General features: G+C 52.9%; 1 protein-coding gene across 2 annotated transcripts in view; it reads right to left on the minus strand.

Moving 5' to 3' along the window:
- Nucleotides 1-15944, minus strand: part of INPP5B (inositol polyphosphate-5-phosphatase B) — a 48156-nt gene that overhangs the window by 6641 nt on the left and 25571 nt on the right. For both annotated transcript variants that reach the window (XM_078880295.1, XM_078880294.1), the window contains exons 12-16: nucleotides 15587-15752; nucleotides 15212-15447; nucleotides 12556-12585; nucleotides 393-515; nucleotides 122-206 (exon numbers count right to left, since the gene is read on the minus strand). In XM_078880295.1, the coding sequence (XP_078736421.1) occupies nucleotides 122-206; nucleotides 393-515; nucleotides 12556-12585; nucleotides 15212-15447; nucleotides 15587-15752 (640 nt within the window). The remainder of the gene's footprint in view (nucleotides 1-121; nucleotides 207-392; nucleotides 516-12555; nucleotides 12586-15211; nucleotides 15448-15586; nucleotides 15753-15944) is intronic.

Consider the following 15944-nt stretch of genomic DNA (forward strand, 5'->3'; position numbering starts at 1 on the left):
GTGTAGCTGTGTGGGTGTAGCTGTGTGTGTGTAGCTGTGTGGGTGTAGCTGTGTGGGTGTAGCTGTGTGTGTGTAGCTGTGTGTGTGTGTAGCTGTGTGGGTGTAGCTGTAGAGAGGATACGAAGTTTCTCCGGGAACCCCGTGTCCAGGGCGTCTCGGATCTCCTCCATCTCCGCATGCAGCCCTGGCTGCTGAAATAGGTCCTCCTGCCACCACAACCACCACCACAACCATCACCATGTGACATAGACCACAACCAATACCATCACAACCACAATGTTACAGACACAACCACCACAACCATCCCCACCACCACCACTACCATCCCCATCATCACCACCACCACCACCCCCCATCATCACCACCACCATCACTACCACAAGGTGGACCACCTGCTGGCAGCCGTGCTGGTAGAGGTGGTCGACCATCATCCAGAGCTCCTTGGGGACGTGAAGCGGCTTCTCAAAGAACGCGCACTGAGCCAGGCGCTCATCCACGCACGGGGGCAGCTGCGCCTGCGGAACACCGCGTTACACGCCGCGTCACACGCCGCGTCACACACCGCGTCACACCATGTGACCCATCACACACCGCGTAACACCATGTGACCCATCACACACCGCGTAACACCACGTGACCCATCACACACCGCGTCACACCACGTCACACCACGTGACCCATCACACACCGCGTAACACCACGTGACCCATCACACACCGCATCACACCACGTGACCCATCACACATCGCGTTACCCATCAACGCAGCTCACTGATTATGGGGATATTTTCAAGGCTCTCGGAGCTCATCACCCAATACAGCCCAGATTAAACCCAGGATGGATCGTGGGCACACCATCCTAAATGTTTCAAACCGGCAGAGATGTACCATTAGAGGGGTCCACATTTCGCAAGCGTAGAGAAGGGAGGGCATGAAATGTGGCCGGGAAGACCCGGAGCTTCGTGTGGAGGGACAGGCAAGGCAGCTTACACGAAGCTTGACGCAGCTCATGTAGTAAAATGCCACTCGACTGATTCGGAGACCTTTGGTGCCAAACTGTACACGCTCAATAACAATACTCGCACGTATACACACAACCATTCTGTTTCACACACGTACAAAATAACACGAAACATCCCTCATAAAGCCACGGGACAGGCTGCTGGGGCAGGTGCTGTTATCATGCTCCCATTGTCATGGACGTACCCTTATAAAACATTTCATGTTCAGATGGATTGCATCCTAATTGTCTAAATTGCATTGTCTTTTCATACTAAACACAATGACAATGAGGAGAATTATAATTGATCAGTTAATGGGCGTTTGAGTATGTCGAGAATATTATTTTGTGAAGGAAACTTGGCACCACTGGTAAAGCCCACAGAGCTATGCAGGCTCTTTTTCAGAAGCGACCTGGCCACAGATGATAGCTGAACAAAGTGGCTCATCACGTGGAAATTCATAGCAGCCAAAAACTCTAAACTTGTTCATCTAAATGTGGAGAGAAAAACTTGACGACCCCGAGAAAAATCCATGCGACCACGGGGAGAGAGACACGCAAACTCCAAATAAACAGCAGCAGGCGTCAGGGTCAGGATCGAAGCCACAGCCTCCTGCATACCAGGCGAGGTAGTTAACATCTCCTAGCCACCGTGATGATGATGAGAGCGAGACACGCAAACTCCAAATATACAGCAGCAGGCGTCAGGGTCGGGATCGAACCCACGACCTCCTGTGTACCAGGCGAGGTAGTTAACATCTCGCCGTCTGGAGGTTGTTGGCTCATAATGTGTCGAAAACATCCCCCCCCCCCGCCAACTCCGAAGCGCTCCATGAGAATGATGGCCAGGCCGTGGAGGGCCCAGATCACGTTTGCGAGGTTTGGAACTCGAGGACAGACGCACATAAACTATCGCCTTATCTCCCAAACAAAAGGAGCATGGGATTGACGGCCAAGCTGCGGAGGTCCGATAAGATCTGGAAGATCTCGACTGTCTCACACAAGAGAGAGAGAGAGAACATACATTTGATGAGAAATAAACTAATTCTCATACACCGGTCCATTCACGCAATGAGTATTCAATTACATTTTTCGTGATTTTATATCCGTTGTACCCAATTCCAAGTGTCGTGCCACTCTCCCAGCGACTGCTCGCGATGTGGCAACGCCGTGGAGGGGAACTCGTGCAGTGGTGGACCGCGGGGACCACGCTCCCCAAAGACAAAGGTCCCCCGTGTAGCCTTAACAGGCTGTTGGGGCAAGTTCTTTCAGCGAGTAGCACCTATGAAGGCCGGCATGGCACACGAAGGGGTGGGTGGCCAACACCACGCCCGGCCGCCTTTGTCTCCCCATCAGTGCTGTTTACACACCATACCAGGTACTCATTTAAGGCTGAGTCGACCTAGGAGAGGCACAGGACCGGTTCAGATAATCGCCACTGGTGTTGGCCACGAGCGGGAATCAAACTCTGGTTGCCGGGTTCGTAGCGCAGCGCTAACCGCTACACAAACACACGCACACACACAGAACACACAAAGAACACACACACACAGAACACACACACAGAGAACACACACACACGCACACACACAGAACACACAGAACACACACACACAGAACACACACACACAGAACACACACACACAGAACACACACACACAGAACACACACACACAGAACACACACACAGAACACGCACACACAGAACACACACGCACACACAGAACACGCACACACAGAACACACACACAGAACACACACGCACACACAGAACACACACGCACACACAGAACACGCACACACAGAACACGCACACACAGAACACGCACAACAACAACAACAACAACATCGGGAGACACTCTCACCTCCCGTCTAAATTGCTGCCAGAAAATTGAATAGAGAATGAGGTGAACTGCGCGGGTATTTATAGATGCAGTGGCGGTGGGCGACGGTGGGTCCCTAATTGAGCCGGCGCGGAGCACGGAACAGATCGACGTGAGTCACCCCGGCACGACGGCACCCCGCTCGGCCGCTGGCCCCAACTAGCGAGTGAGCCACTGAGCCGGTGAGCCGGTGAGCTGGCCAGTGAAGCGTCAAGTCAACACGCGGCTTGGCAAACAAGTGGATTGAGTGATGAGCCAACCATAGACTCATACAGAGACCCATAGATTCATACAGAAACCCATAGACTCGCACAGAAACCCATAGCCTCACACAGAGACCCATAGACTCGCACAGAAACCCATAGACTCATACAGAGACCCATAGCCTCACACAAAGACCCATAGACTCACACAGAGACCCATAGACTCACTCAGAGACCCATAGTCTCACACAGAGACCCATAGACTAACACAAAGACCCATAGACTCACACAGAGACCCATAGACTCACACAGAGACCCATAGTCTCGCACAGAAACCCATAGACTCATACAGAGACCCATAGCCTCACACAGAGACCCATAGCCTCGCACAGAAACCCATAGACTCGCACACAGACCCATAGACTCATACAGAGACCCATAGACTCACACAGAGACCCATAGACTCACACAGAGACCCATAGCCTCACACAGAGACCCATAGACTCGCACAGAAACCCATAGACTCACACAGAGACCCATAGACTCGCACAGAAACCCATAGACTCGCACAGAAACCCATAGACTCGCACAAAGACCCATAGACTCGCTCAGAGACCCATAGTCTCATACAGAGACCCACAGACTCACACATAGACCCACAGACTCACACAGAGACCCACAGACTCACACAGAGACCCACAGACTCACACAGAGACCCACAGACTCACACATAGACCCATGGACTCACACAGAGACACATAGACTCACACAGAGACCTATAGACTCGCACAGAGACCCATATACTCACACAGAAACCCATAGACTCATACAGAGACCCATAGACTCACACAGAGACACAGACTCACACAGAGAGCAATAGACTCTCAGAGACCCATAGTCTCACACAGAGACCCATAGACTAACACAAAGACCCATAGACTCACACAGAGACCCATAGACTCACACAGAGACCCATAGACTCGCACAGAAACCCATAGACTCATACAGAGACCCATAGCCTCACACAGAGACCCATAGCCTCGCACAGAAACCCATAGACTCGCACACAGACCCATAGACTCATACAGAGACCCATAGACTCACACAGAGACCCATAGCCTCACACAGAGACCCATAGACTCGCACAGAAACCCATAGACTCACACAGAGACCCATAGACTCGCACAGAAACCCATAGACTCGCACAGAAACCCATAGACTCGCACAAAGACCCATAGACTCGCTCAGAGACCCATAGTCTCATACAGAGACCCACAGACTCACACATAGACCCACAGACTCACACAGAGACCCACAGACTCACACAGAGACCCACAGACTCACACAGAGACCCACAGACTCACACAGAGACCCATAGACTCACACAGAGACACATAGACTCACACAGAGACCTATAGACTCGCACAGAGACCCATATACTCACACAGAAACCCATAGACTCATACAGAGACCCATAGACTCACACAGAGACACAGACTCACACAGAGAGCAATAGACTCACAGAGACCCATAGACTCACACAGAGACCCATAGACTCACACAGAGACCCATAGACTCACACTAAGACCCATAGACTCACACTAAGACCCATAGACTCACTCAGAGACCCATAGTCTCACACAGAGACCCATAGACTAACACAGAGACCCATAGACTCACACAGAGACCCATAGACTCACACAGAGACCCATAGACTCACACAGAGACCCATAGACTCACACAGAGACCCATAGACTCATACAGAGACCCATAGACTCACACAGAGACCTATAGACTCACACAGAGACCCATAGACGCATACAGAGACCCATAGACTAACACAGAGACCCATAGACTCACACAGAGACCCATAGACTCACACAGAGACTTATAGACTCACACAGAGAACCATAGACTCACACAGAGACCCATAGACTCATACAGAGACCCATAGACTCACACAGAGACCTATAGACTCACACAGAGACCCATAGACTCATACAGAGACCCATAGACTAACACAGAGACCCATAAGACTCACACAGAGACCCATAAGACTCACACAGAGACCCATAGACTCACACAGAGACTTATAGACTCACACAGAGACCCATAGACTCATACAGAGCCCCATAGACTCACACAGAGACCTATAGACTCACACTGAGACCCATAAGCTCACACTAAGACCCATAGACTCACTCAGAGACCCATAGTCTCACACAGAGACCCATATACTAACACAGAGACCCATAGACTCACACAGAGACCCATAGACTCACACAGAGACCTATAGACTCACACAGAGACCCATAGACTCACACAGAGACCCATAGACTCACACAGAGACCCATAGACTCACACAGAGACACATAGACTCACACAGAGACCTATAGACTCGCACAGAGACCCATATACTCACACAGAAACCCATAGACTCATACAGAGACCCATAGACTCACACAGAGACACAGACTCACACAGAGAGCAATAGACTCACAGAGACCCATAGACTCACACAGAGACCCATAGACTCACACAGAGACCCATAGACTCACACTAAGACCCATAGACTCACACTAAGACCCATAGACTCACTCAGAGACCCATAGTCTCACACAGAGACCCATAGACTAACACAGAGACCCATAGACTCACACAGAGACCCATAGACTCACACAGAGACCCATAGACTCACACAGAGACCCATAGACTCACACAGAGACCCATAGACTCATACAGAGACCCATAGACTCACACAGAGACCTATAGACTCACACAGAGACCCATAGACGCATACAGAGACCCATAGACTAACACAGAGACCCATAGACTCACACAGAGACCCATAGACTCACACAGAGACTTATAGACTCACACAGAGAACCATAGACTCACACAGAGACCCATAGACTCATACAGAGACCCATAGACTCACACAGAGACCTATAGACTCACACAGAGACCCATAGACTCATACAGAGACCCATAGACTAACACAGAGACCCATAAGACTCACACAGAGACCCATAAGACTCACACAGAGACCCATAGACTCACACAGAGACTTATAGACTCACACAGAGACCCATAGACTCATACAGAGCCCCATAGACTCACACAGAGACCTATAGACTCACACTGAGACCCATAAGCTCACACTAAGACCCATAGACTCACTCAGAGACCCATAGTCTCACACAGAGACCCATATACTAACACAGAGACCCATAGACTCACACAGAGACCCATAGACTCACACAGAGACCTATAGACTCACACAGAGACCCATAGACTCACACAGAGACCCATAGACTCACACAGAGACCCATAGACTCACACAGAGACCCATAGACTCACACAGAGACCCATAGACTCACACAGAGACCCATAGACTTATACAGAGACCCATAGACTCACACAGAGACCCATAGACTCACACAGAGACCCACAGACTCACACAGAGACACATAGACTCACACAGAGACCCATAGACTCACACAGAGACCCATAGACTCATACAGAGACCCATAGACTCACACAGAGACCTATAGACTCACACAGAGACCCATAGACTCACACAGAGACCCATAGACTCACACAGAGACACATAGACTCACACAGAGACACATAGACTCACACAGAGACCCATAGACTCACACAGAGACCCATAGACTCACACAGAGACCCATAGACTCATACAGAGACCCATAGACTCACACAGACCCATAGACTCACACAGAGACCCATAGACTCACACAGAGACTTATAGACTCACACAGAGACCCATAGACTCACACAGAGACCCATAGACTCATACAGAGACCCATAGTCTCACACAGAGACCCATAGACTAACACAGAGACCCATAGACTCACACAGAGACCCATAGACTCACACAGAGACCCATAGACTCACACAGAGACCTATAGACTCACACAGAGACCCATAGACTCACACAGAGACCCATAGACTCATACAGAGACCCATAGACTCACACAAGAGACCCATAGACTCACACAGAGACCCACAGACTCACACAGAGACACACAGACTCACACAGAGACCCATAGACTCACACAGAGACCCATAGACTCACACAGAGACCCATAGACTCACACAGAGACCCATAGACTCACACAGAGACCCATAGACTCACACAGAGACCCATAGACTCACACAGAGACCCATAGACTCACACAGAGATCCACAGACTCACACAGAGACACATAGACTCACACAGAGACCCATAGACTCACACAGAGACCCATAGACTCACACAGAGATCCACAGACTCACACAGAGATCCACAGACTCACACAGAGACACACAGACTCACACAGAGATCCACAGACTCACACAGAGACCCATAGACTCACACAGAGACCCATAGACTCACACAGAGATCCACAGACTCACACAGAGACACATAGACTCACACAGAGACCCATAGACTCACACAGAGACCCATAGACTCATACAGAGACCCATAGACTCAGACAGAGACCCATAGACTCACACAGAGATCCACAGACTCACACAGAGACACATAGACTCACACAGAGACCCATAGACTCACACAGAGACCCATAGACTCACACAGAGATCCACAGACTCACACAGAGACACAGACTCACACAGAGATCCACAGACTCACACAGAGACCCATAGACTCACACAGAGACCCATAGACTCACACAGAGATCCACAGACTCACACAGAGACACATAGACTCACACAGAGACCCATAGACTCACACAGAGACCCATAGACTCATACAGAGACCCATAGACTCACACAGAGACCCATAGACTCACACAGAGATCCACAGACTCACACAGAGACACATAAACTCACACAGAAACCCATAGACTCACACAGAGACCCATAGACTCACACAGAGATCCACAGACTCACACAGAGACACATAGACTCACACAGAGATCCACAGACTCACACAGAGACCCATAGACTCACACAGAGACCCATAGACTCACACAGAGATCCACAGACTCACACAGAGACACATAGACTCACACAGAGACCCATAGACTCACAGAGACCCATAGACTCACACAGAGATCCACAGACTCACACAGAGACCCATAGACTCACACAAAGACCCATAGACTTATACAGAGACCCATAGACTCACACAGAGACCCATAGACTCACACACAGACCCACAGACTCACACAGAGACACATAGACTCACACAGAGACCCATAGACTCACACAGAGACCCATAGACTCATACAGAGACCCATAGACTCACACAGAGACCTATAGACTCACACAGAGACCCATAGACTCACACAGAGACCCATAGACTCTCATAGAGACACATAGACTCACACAGAGACCCATAGACTCACACAGAGACACATAGACTCACACAGAGACACATAGACTCACACAGAGACCCACAGACTCACACAGAGACCCATAGACTCACACAGAGACACATAGACTCGCACAGAGACACATAGACTCACACAGAGACCCATAGACTCACACAGAGACCCATAGACTCACACAGAGACCCATAGACTCACACAGAGACCCATAGACTCACACAGAGACACATAGACTCACACAGAGACCTATAGACTCACACAGAGACCCATAGACTCACACAGAGACCCATAGACTCACACAGAGACCCATAGACTCACACAGAGACCCATATACTCACACAGAGACACACAGACTCACACAGAGACCCATAGACTCACACAGAGACACATAGACTCACACAGAGACCCATAGACTCACACAGAGACCCATAGACTCACACAGAGACACACAGACTCACACAGAGACCCATAGACTCACCCAGAGACACATAGACTCACACAGAGACCCATAGACTCACACAGAGACCCATAGACTCACACAGAGACACACAGACTCACACAGAGACCCATAGACTCACACAGAGACCCATAGACTCACACAGAGACCCATAGACTCACACAGAGACACACAGACTCACACAGAGACCCATAGACTCACACAGAGACACATAGACTCACACAGAGACCCATAGACTCACACAGAGACCCATAGACTCACACAGAGACACACAGACTCACACAGAGACCCATAGACTCACACAGAGACACATAGACTCACACAGAGACCCATAGACTCACACAGAGACCCATAGACTCACACAGAGACACACAGACTCACACAGAGACCCATAGACTCACACAGAGACACATAGACTCACACAGAGACCCATAGACTCACACAGAGACCCATAGACTCACACAGAGACCCATAGACTCACACAGAGACCCATAGACTCACACAGAGACACATAGACTCACACAGAGACCCATAGACTCGCACAGAGACCCATAGACTCACACAGAGACACACAGACTCACACAGAGACCCACAGACTCACACAGAGACACACAGACTCGCACAGAGACACACAGACTCACACAGAGACACATAGACTCACACAGAGACACAGAGACTCGCACAGAGACACACAGACTCCCACAGAGACACACAGACTCACACAGAGACACATAGACTCACACAGAGACCCACAGACTCGCACAGAGACCCACAGACTCACACAGAGACCCATAGACTCACACAGAGACCCATAGACTCACACAGAGACCCATAGACTCACACAGAGACACATAGACTCACACAGAGACCCATAGACTCGCACAGAGACCCATAGACTCACACAGAGACACACAGACTCACACAGAGACCCACAGACTCACACAGAGACACACAGACTCGCACAGAGACACACAGACTCACACAGAGACACATAGACTCACACAGAGACACATAGACTCACACAGAGACCCACAGACTCGCACAGAGACACTGTTGCAGCTTTAGCTCACTGCGTGCTCCTCTGACAGCGCTGTACATCGGTGTCGGCGCTGTCCCCGTCTGTCAGAATCTGTCTCTCTCCAATAAATTTTCCTGTGCCTCGGAATTTCATTTTAAGTCCAAGTTGTGCGCATTTCAATTTCTATTCATGAATGAGCCAGTGAACCGGCGAGAGGGCCAGCGCATTAGCGAGCTGTTAAGCTAAAATTAATAACTCGGCATGCCCCCCCCCAACCCGGCCACTGCGTGTGCGGGGATGGGGGGCGGGGAGTTGGGCACCATCGGCTGGTGTCTGTGGCCCCCGCCATGCCTCCCCTGGGACCCCCACAAGCTCCCATCCCCCCGCCCAGCACTCTGCGGGGGAGGCTCCTAAATCAGATAAGAGCTGCCGGGGATCGGGCGCTCAATTGAATTGAAATGCAATGGAATGGGATGGGATAGAAAAGCACAGTTCCATCATTGCGCAGAGAGCGTGGGGGGAAGATGGTGGGGGGGGGGGGGTGAGCGAGGTCTCACCCCCCCCTCCCCACCATGTCCCAATGGGTCTTGTGGGTAATTTATCCGCCCGGGTGGCCGCCACGCGGTACAGCGGCTCCTCACAACGAGAAGGTTGCGAGATTCAAATATTTGCTCGGGGCGAGTCGACCCACGCCAGCGCCTCTCCCCCATCCGAGGTCTATCAACAAAGCGCCGCTCTTGTGGGGGGGGGAGGGGGTCAACGGTGGTCGTCTTACGTCGAGATTTCCCTGCCATAGGAACGTGGAACTTCCACCACTCCTCCTCCTCCTCCCCCGTACACACGGGACGGAGCACCAGGGCGCCTCAATACTCACCCACCGCCCCCCCCGTCAGTCCTGGAGCCCCCCCCCCAAAACAGGAGGCCGACTCGGTGTTAATTGAGTACCTGGCGTGGTGTAGAAACACCGGCGCTGTGCCGTAGTTGAGGCTATGCTGGCCTAATTTGTATGGCTGTGTCTGTCTGGCTGTCTGGCTGTCTGTGCGTGTGTCTTTGTTGTGCGAGGCTGCGCATTAGTGGGGAGTGGCGGCGTGGCGGTTAGCGCGCCGCCCTACGGAACCGGGCGACCAGAGAACAATTCCCCCCAACACCCGGTCCTGGGCCTCCCCTTGGTCGACTCAGCCTCAAATTAGTACCTGGTGCGGTGCGTAAATATCGCCACTGGGGAGATAAAGGCGGCCGGGCGTCGTGCTAGCCACCCACCCCCTCATTAGGGCCTTCATAGGTGCTCGCTAACAGCACTTTCCCCGACAGTCCGTGAAGGCTACAAGGGGGATCTTTGTCTTTGGCTATGCATGAGACTGTGGTGGTTCAAGTGCACGGCGCTGTGTGAAGGTGCGTGCGGGTGTGCGGCTCTCAGTGTGTGCGTAAGGCTACGTGTGACATTGAGTCACGGATTTAATTCATTTCATCTTCCATGCGGCCGAAACGCAAAAAACATCACGAATATAAAAACACGCAATGCATTCGTGTTGTCGGAAGGGAACACATCCAATCCCAACATGAAATGGGACCGAAGGTGATGGGAATTCATCAACTCCCTCCCTCCATCAGAGATCACCGGCCCCACCGCTCACCTCCGCCGCACGGCACACGTTCACTAAAGCAGGTGGCAGTAAGCAGTCATTTCACCATCCCCCCAACGTTCAAATAATCATGGACGAAGGGGTGGGGGGGCAGCCCCCCGAAAGGACTTAAGGCAGCGGGGAGCCGTGAGCGCACGCACGCATGATGGAAATTCCACAAAAGCACGAGAATTAGCCTGGCAGGTGACTTAACCCATGTATGTGTGAGTTCATGACACTAGCCAGCCATACACTGACCCCACCCCTAACCACACCAGCCACACACTGACCCTAACCACACCAGCCAGGCCCTGACCCTAACCACACTAGCCACACTGACCCTGACCCTAACCACACCAGCCAGACACTGACCCCACCCCTAATCACACCAGCCAGACCCTGACCCTGACCCTAACCACACCAGCTAGACCCTGACCCCACCCCTAACCACACCAGTCAGACACTGACCCTGACCCTAATCACACCAGCCAGACCCTGACCCTAACCACACCAGCCAGACTCTGACCCTGACCCTAACCACACCAGCCACACACTGACCCCACCCCTAACCACACCAGCCACACACTGACCCTAACCACACCAGCCACACACTGACCCTGACCCTAACCACACCAGCCAGACACTGACCCTAACCACACCAGTCAGATTCTGACCCCACCCCTGACCACTCTAGCCAGACAGTCACTGGCAACCGCCGCAGTGGGGGGAGGTGTGGTTAGCGTGCGGTGGGGACGTCACCACATCTTCAGTGCGGTTGGTGTGGTTAGTTATTCAGCTAGCGGTGTGGTTGTTGTGGTTAGTGGGTGTGGTTAGTGGGTGTGGTTAGTGGGTGTGGTTAGTGGGTGTGGTTAGTGGGTGTGGTTGTTGTGGTTAGTGGGTGTGGTTAGTGGGTGTGGTTAGTGGGTGTGGTTAGTGGGTGTGGTTAGTGGGTGTGGTTAGTGGGTGTGGTTAGTGGGTGTGGTTAGTGGGTGTGGTTAGTGGGTGTGGTTAGGTACCTGCTCTGCTTTGGGAAACCCTTCATCACCCTGCAGACAGACAGACCGGAGTGCGTTAGGACAGGCAGTGTGTGTGTGTGATGTTCAGTGTATGTGTGTGAGGGTTAGTGTGTGTGTGTGATGGTCAGTGTGTGTGTTGGTCAGTGTGTATGTGTGATGGTGAGTGTGTGTTGGTCAAACAACCCCCTACCTCCTTGTGGTGCCGGTCGGACAACGCTGTTGTGGGCAGTGCCGTGGGGGGAGAGCCAATTCCGACTGGACGGGTGCAAGGGGGGGGGTAACCCCTCCACCTTCAATAAATTACCACTAAACCACGTCTAAAATATCTCACTAATAAGCTTGTGCCGGAGGCCCGGGGGGACAGGCGTCTATGACGTCTCCTGGCCAAACCCCATTTGGCGGAGCCAGGAGATTGAATCTTTACCCTCGGGGCTCCTCCGGAAACAACAAAAAGCCACTACGCGTGGCCACGTGGAATGTTCGAACGCTCACTGCGGACGAGAGGCTGCCACTCCTCTGTCGGGAGCTGGACCGGTACTGCCTGGATCTCTGTGGTATTCAGGAGGTCCGGTGGACCGGCTCTGGCTCCTACCACCATGAGGGGTGGACAATCCTCTACTCGGGGCAGGAGACTGCCAAACAACAGGGTGTGGCTCTTCTTCTGAACAAAATAATGAAGGGGGTGTGGGAGCGTGGCGGTGAGGTGTGGGAAGCTGTAAGCCCCAGGCTACTTTGAGCTCGCCTTGGTGGTCGTGGTTACTTATGCCCCCACCGAAGACGAACATCCGTGGAGGGATGCAGGCAAGGCCGATGAGTCAGATCCCTTCTATGACCTCCTGTCACAGGTTCTGGCTTAAGTGGCCCCTCGGGATAGAGTCATCTTGTTGGGAGACTTCAATGCCCGAGTTGGTCATGATGCTGGCACCTGGTCTGGAGTGATTGGAAGGCATGGGCCAGATCAGCTCAATAACAACGGTAGGAGGCTGCTAGATTTTTGTGCAGCCCATGGGCTTGTAATTACCGACACGCTGGTCCGGCATCGGCGCATCCACACAACATCATGGATGCATGCCAGCTCCAAACAAGAACATCTGCTGGACTACATAGTGACGGGACAATGTCCTTGACACCAGAACCTACCATGAAGCTGATCTGCCCTCTGACCATCGACTTGTCATCTGTAAGATGCGCCTGCCATTCTTCCACTCCAACCTGTGACCAGGTGGCCTGGTCTCAGCTAGCTGATGAAAGTTGCAAGCGAGAATTTCATCATCGCTTGCGGCTGGGATTGGCATCGTCCCCCACTCCTCCTGATGTCGAGGGGAAATGGGCGAGGTTTAGGACTGACTCATGCAGCTGCAATGGCTGCATTGGGTACACGGTCCAGACCTCCCCAAAGACCCTGACAGTGGAGGTGTTCAGGATGGTTGAGGCACAGGTGGTGCATCAGCCAGTCATCTCGGTCATCTCAGTCAGTCGACCCGTGGCACCTGGGTCTGCCCCGTGACCTGCTGCCAGCGGGCGTTCGACACTTCACGTGGCCTCAAGGTGCACATAGCCTGGCACAAGCGTTGTGGTGACGTCACCGCCACTTAATAGCGAATGGCGGTTGTTGTTTTTGTTGTTGTGTGTGATGGTCAGTGTTCGTGTGATATAGCTTGTGTGTGTGTCCTTCACACTTTTGCACGCACAGGTGTTGTGGGAGTTGCATGCTACGAGCCGTTACGTTAGTATTCAACACATGCAATGCGCGTGCAACGGCAGACACCGCATGCAGCTCACAGCCGCAGACGGGAGTCGGCCGACTCGCAGCTTCAGTGCCACGGGTTGGCTGACAAGGAGCCGCCCTCCACAGCCGCTTCCGTGTCACTGTGGGTCTCTGTGTGAGCCTGTGGGTCTCTGTGTGAGTCTGTGGGTCTCTGTGTGAGTCTGTGGGTCTCTGTGTGAGTCTGTGGGTCTCTGTGTGAGTCTGTTTGTCTCTGTGTGAGCCTGTGGGTCTCTGTGTGAGTCTGTGGGTCTCTGTGTGAGTCTGTGGGTCTCTGTGTGAGTCTGTTTGTCTCTGTGTGAGCCTGTGGGTCTCTGTGTGGGTCTGTGTGTCTGTGTGGGTCTCTGTGCGAGCCTGTGGGTCTCTGTGTGAGCCTGTGGGTCTCTGTGTGAGCCTGTGTGTCTCTGTGTGAGTCTGTGTGTTTCTGTGAGTCTGTGGGTCTCTGTGTGAGTCTGTGGGTCTCTGTGCGAGTCTGTGTGTCTCTGTGCGAGCCTGTGTGTCTCTGTGCGAGCCTGTGTGTCTCTGTGCGAGTCTGTGTGTCTCTGTGCGAGCCTGTGTGTCTCTGTGTGAGCCTGTGGGTCTCTGTGTGAGCCTGTGTGTCTCTGTGTGAGTCTGTGTGTCTCTGTGTGAGTCTGTGGGTCTCTGTGTGAGTCTGTGTGTCTCTGTGTGAGGCTGTGGGTCTCTATGGGATGGTGGCTGTTCTTCTAACTACACTACAAGTGTATGGTGCTGGTACTGCTACTGCTGAAACTGCTGCTGCTGAAACTGCTGCTGCTGCTGCTGCTGCTGAAACTGCTGCTGCTGCTGCTGCTGAAACTGCTGCTGGTGGCAGTGGAGTTACTTGGTGTAGGTGGCGGTGGCGGCGTTGCCGTTGCCGCCGCGTGGCCTCACCAGCGCGAGCAGCACGCCGGGCCGCACCTCCCGCACCGGCTCGCGCATGCGGCACAGCGCCTGCAGCGAGGAGCCGAAGCAGCTGGGCAGGTAGGAGCCGCTCACGGTCACAAAGTAGTCCTTGCCGCCCGCCAGGTGCAACACCAGGATGTCCTCCACGCGGTCGTCGCCCGAGTTGAGGCGGGGGGCGGTCGACTTGTTCACGTAGACCTCCAGCTCCACCTCCATAGTGCCTCCTGAGAGGGGGAGGGGGGAGGGGGGAGCGGGGCGGTGCAGGAGAGAAGTCGGGGACCGTGTCCCCCGAGTCCCGCACGAGGAGGAGCCGCGTCGATACGGAAACTCGCCGGGCACCGCTAGACGTCACCGGGAACTCACCGGGCTTGATGATGGCCTTGCTGGGCGAGGCGCTGAGCCACTCCTTGCAGTAGGAGGTCTCGTCGAGTTTGCAGATGAACTCGAACTGGCACGGGCCCTGCCCGTCGTTGGTGATGAACAGCGACTGCACCTGCAGCTGCAGGAACTTCACCTCCGGGAACACAAACTGGGGCACACAGGCAGCACACACACACACACACATTCATTAAACTCCGCAAACACACGTTACACCCCGGCACACACACACACAGTATCACACATGGTACAACAACCCCCACACATACACGGCACACACACATGGTATACAACTACGCTGAGGTTTACAAAAAGATCCCCTGTGTAGCCTTAACTGACTGAT

The sequence above is a fragment of the Lampetra fluviatilis genome, chromosome 57, assembly GCF_964198595.1.
Source record: "Lampetra fluviatilis chromosome 57, kcLamFluv1.1, whole genome shotgun sequence".
NCBI classification, from domain to species: domain Eukaryota; kingdom Metazoa; phylum Chordata; class Hyperoartia; order Petromyzontiformes; family Petromyzontidae; genus Lampetra; species Lampetra fluviatilis.